General features: G+C 36.2%; 1 protein-coding gene across 1 annotated transcript; it reads right to left on the reverse strand.

Moving 5' to 3' along the window:
- Nucleotides 1-1,461: 1,461 nt before the first annotated feature.
- LOC123254993 (prostaglandin G/H synthase 1-like) lies at nucleotides 1,462-4,300 on the reverse strand (the record flags this gene model as incomplete). The annotated part of the gene is made up of 2 exons (XM_044683870.1): nucleotides 1,462-1,817; nucleotides 4,153-4,300. Coding segments are annotated over 2 exons (504 nt in total), but the record flags the coding sequence as incomplete, so codon positions are not given.
- Between the last annotated feature and the right edge of the window lie 238 nt (nucleotides 4,301-4,538).

A 4,538-nucleotide genomic window follows, 5' to 3' on the forward strand; every position in this document is an offset into this window, starting at 1 on the left:
AAAAAATAAATAAATAAAAGGAGAGACTAAAAAATGTGTTTTTGCATATTCATAGCTACAAAAAATGTAGCTATGAATATGCAAAAAAACTTTTGACAAAATACAACACTAATTCATATTGAAAATATTAGAAAGCATAGAAATAAATGGAGTTTTCTTTAAAATGATAAATAGTATCTATCTAAAATCATCAGCAAGAATTATTCATAATGGAGATAAACTAGAAGTCTTCCCAGTAAGATCAGAGGTAAAACAAGGATTACCATTATCACCATCATTATTCAATATTGTACTAGAAATGCTAACTACAGCAATAAGAGAAGAAAAATAAATTGAAGGAATTAGAATAAACAATAACAAAGAAAAGTATAGCTTCTTGCAGATGACATGATGATATACTTTGAGAATCCTAGAAAATCAACCTAAAAATTACAATAAGAAATAAGAAACGGTAAGCAGGACAGTTTCAGAAAAACTTGAGAAGACAAATGAATTAACACAAAGTACAGTGAACAAAATGAAGAGAACATTGTACACAGTAACAACCATATTGTACAATGATTAGTTGTAAATGTTCAAGCTATTCTGATCAATACAGTGATTCAAAGCTATTCCAAAGGACTTACAATGAAATGTGCTATCCATTTTTAGACAAAGAATTGATGGAGTCTCAATAAAGATTAAAACATAATTTCTTTACTTTATTTTTCATGGGAATTTTTTGCAACAAACCTAATATAGAAATGTGGATTTCATGATTTCACATATATAACTGATGACACATTTATTGCCTTCACAAAGGGTATAGGAAGAGTAAAAGAGATGGAGAAAATTCAGGAATCAAAAAAATGAATGAATGTTAAAATATATAATGAACATTTTTGGAAGATCATTTTATTAGCATCAGCTGAGGACCCAGAATCTCTTGGGAAACTGTGGGTCATGGAAGAAGTGGTGTTATAATGGAAGTGCATGTCACTATCCCTAACGCACAACAGTCCACCAGAAATCTACAATAAAAACATATTAGGCTGGACCTGAGGACCATAAAGAGATCCCAAACACTCTCCCCCACTTTCCACAGCAATCCCATCCCAGGTCTGAAGCCAATGTAGTTTCCTTGGGTCCTGAGCACATAGAAGATACCTTCCCTAGGTGATCAAAGTTCTTTTCGTGGCTCATTTGGAGAGGACAGAGGAAATCAATGCTCTAGAAGATCAAATTACAATCTGAGGTTCTAAAAAGCCAGTCAATTTTCAAGAATGTCTATTAGTAAGCCATGCACTGGAATGCTAAACCAGAAACTCTAAAGCTCTGGAATGTTAACTAAGAGTACAGTGCTCCAGAACATTTGGGAAGACCAACTTAGAACTGAACACTCTGCAATATGAAATCAAGAACCCAAATTTCAGATTAGAAAGCAAGAACCACACAGAGCCTTCTGGAATGCCAATGCTTCTTTCACAGCTCAGGAAGTGGCCTCTTTGCACTTTCCTTGTCTTTATCATCTAGATCAGGCACACGGAATGAGACATAGGGACACTTTTTGACATTGAGACAGACCAGATTCTGCAATGTGGCTGTCTTGACAAGGTTAAAGCCAACCTCACCACCAAATGTACTGGGCTTCCAGTACTCGGGAGAACAGATGGGGTTTGACATGAGCCCCTTGAAAGATAAAGGGAATCCAACATTCAGAATGCTCTCCCCAAAGATAGAGTCAGGCTGAGATTTCTCTAGAAGTAAACCTGGGTAGAACTCCAGAGCATCAATGTCTCCATACAGGCTCTCCAGTTCTGCTGCTTTCTCATTTTCTCCTACAAAGAAGAAAAGGGGAAAGAGATCAGATCAGCAACTCCTCCCCACCCCTAGAAATAAGTTGGCATATGTCCAGGATAACACTGGGAAGCAACCTTCCCTGTTCATCCATAGGGGCAGTGTAATGTATCAAAAAGAATAACTGAACTGACTTAGAATCAGATGATGTAGTAGAATAATGAATAGAGGGTCAAATCTATAGTCAAAATCCTGAATTCAAATTCTATCTCAGATGCCTAGTAGTTTTAGGAATATAAAAAGTCACTTCACCACACTCAGTGAGGTGACTTTTTATATTCCTAAAACTACTAGGAATATGAGAAAGTCAAGTCACTACTCTCAACTTGTTTCCTTATCTGTATAACAGAAACAATCATATCATCTACTTCATGGAGTTGTTTCAAAGATCAAGGGAGATATGCATAAAATCACTTTGTAAACCTTAAGGTGTTACTTAAGTGTAAACTACTATCATCTTCATCTTGGATTTGTCATTTCTGAGTCATGAAATATTGAGCAAGACACTTGATATTAGTAACAATGTGCCATTGTGGCTATAGCTTGGGTTTTGGAGTCAGGATAACTCAGGTTTGAATCCTGCTTCAGCTATTTACTATGACTTTAGGCAAGTGATTTAATTTCTACATGTCTTAGTTTTCATATCTGTGAAATAAAAGAGTTGGACTCTATAGTATCTAAGGCCCTTTCCATCTCTAAATCTATGATTCCATAAAACTCTGATCTGAATGTGATGTTTTGAAAAATAGAGACAACTCCTTCTCTTCCTTTAATACCAGAATATTAAACTAGTACTAGGATCAAAACCCAAGTGGGACATGGGATTTTCAATGGGAAAGCACACCAAGGGAAACAAATAACATGAACTAGAAAACTCTTCTTCTCAGAAAAAATTAAAATTAGACATACATAGGAAGTTCTTAAAAATCTAGCATCTGGCAAATTTACTAATAGTTAAAAATTGAATTTCTGCAAATGACTTTGACTCTAAGGCTACTACAAAGAAACGTGGAGTTAGTCAGAGGCTGAGAATAAGGGATGACAAGGATAATAATAATCTTTGTTTCATGTAAGTCTAATCCCTTCAAAGACTAACAAAGCTGAAATGAGGTCAGGGCCCATATTAGCCCACTTCAGTATCAGGCCACGCATTAAATGACAGGATAATACAATACAATATGCTTATATCATCAAGCATCTAAGATACTCTAAGTCCCTCAAGGAGATGCCAAGAGCTAAAAGCTTAGTATGTTAACACAAGTTAAATGTATCATGACTAATTAGCAATCCTGCAAAAGACTGTTCTATGTCCCAACAAGGCTTGAAGATTAGACTCCCACATGAGCTTCAAAATTCTGTTCTAATAATCCTGCAGAACTTAATGATGATTCTCTTGTACTTATCATGAATTTCTTCAAATAGGATTAAATTACCTGTCCTATTCTCAATTCTTATTTGTACTTTCAAAAAATACCTCTTTTATTTATGCTCTATTTTTGAGGGAGTAGAACCCCAGGCTACTGCTTAAAAAAGAAAGGCCCCAGAAGTAGTCAGGGTGAAGGTGATGAGCTACTGAATATAAAAGAGCCCAATACCCAAAGGAGCAGCCACACTTGCCTATCAATGAATCTGGCATACAAGCAAATAGCTAAACTACAGAAGAGGGAAAGACAGGTATTCTGAGCTTCTGTGACTTCTAGTAGCAGGTGCCTATGACCTCCATTCTAGAGAAATGGAATAGATTACTAATTCTGGTAGCAGTAATAGTAGTAGTAGTAGTAGTAGTAGTAGTAGTAGTAGTAGTAGTAGTAGTAGTAGTAGTAGTAGTANGTAGTAGTAGTAGTAGTAGTAGTAGTAGTAGTAGTAGTAGTAGTAGTAGTAGTAGTAACAGCAGCAGCAATGTACTTCCCTAAAGTCTTCTTGTTGAGGCTTCATTGTATTTGAAATTGATTCAGGGTCTTCAAACACCAAATTACTAAGACATAAGTATTTATACCTCCTACACTAAATTGAAAAGACTTCAGTGATATTCCCAGCAATAGATCAACAGTCTGTTATCTGAGTGCCAATCTACCTAAGTACAGGGACAGCCACAAAAGCTTAGGAAGACCATTTACTAATCTAATGCCTCAGCATCCCCATCCCCCCCACAAAAAGGGTTCTGAGAGTAACATTACTGTTACATTTAACACTTATTCCCTTATCTTCCCTCTCCCTCAATTCCAGTGCACAGTCACTCCTTTTCTAAAAACAAACAAACAAAAAAAACGTGAATTCAGAAAGAAGCTAGAAAAAACTAGGATGATTGTCACTGACCTGTGAGCTCTTGGAAGGAGATGTAGGGTTTCAAGCCAAATCCCTTGCGGTATTCATTGAAAGACTGAAACTTCAGGTTACGTGATACCCGAAGGGTGTTCTCAGCCACACTCCTCAAATTTTCGTTGACGTTATTGATCCCACCAATCTGGAAAAGAAGCCAAATTACAGCCAAAAATAGCAGACAGGCCAATTTTTTTAAATCTATGATCAATAATTTTGATTCATTAGAATGAAGAGGAAATTGTAAGAAAGTTACCTAATTGTAACTAGTTACTCCTATGTGTGTAGGTACTCAAAGGATCAAGAACTAAAAGGAACAATCTAGTTTGAACTCCCCCATCTCTCTCTCTCTCTCTCTCTCTCTCTCTCTCTCTCTCTCTCTC

The sequence above is a fragment of the Gracilinanus agilis genome, unplaced genomic scaffold (genome assembly GCF_016433145.1).
Source record: "Gracilinanus agilis isolate LMUSP501 unplaced genomic scaffold, AgileGrace unplaced_scaffold37001, whole genome shotgun sequence".
Taxonomy (NCBI): Eukaryota; Metazoa; Chordata; class Mammalia; order Didelphimorphia; family Didelphidae; genus Gracilinanus; species Gracilinanus agilis.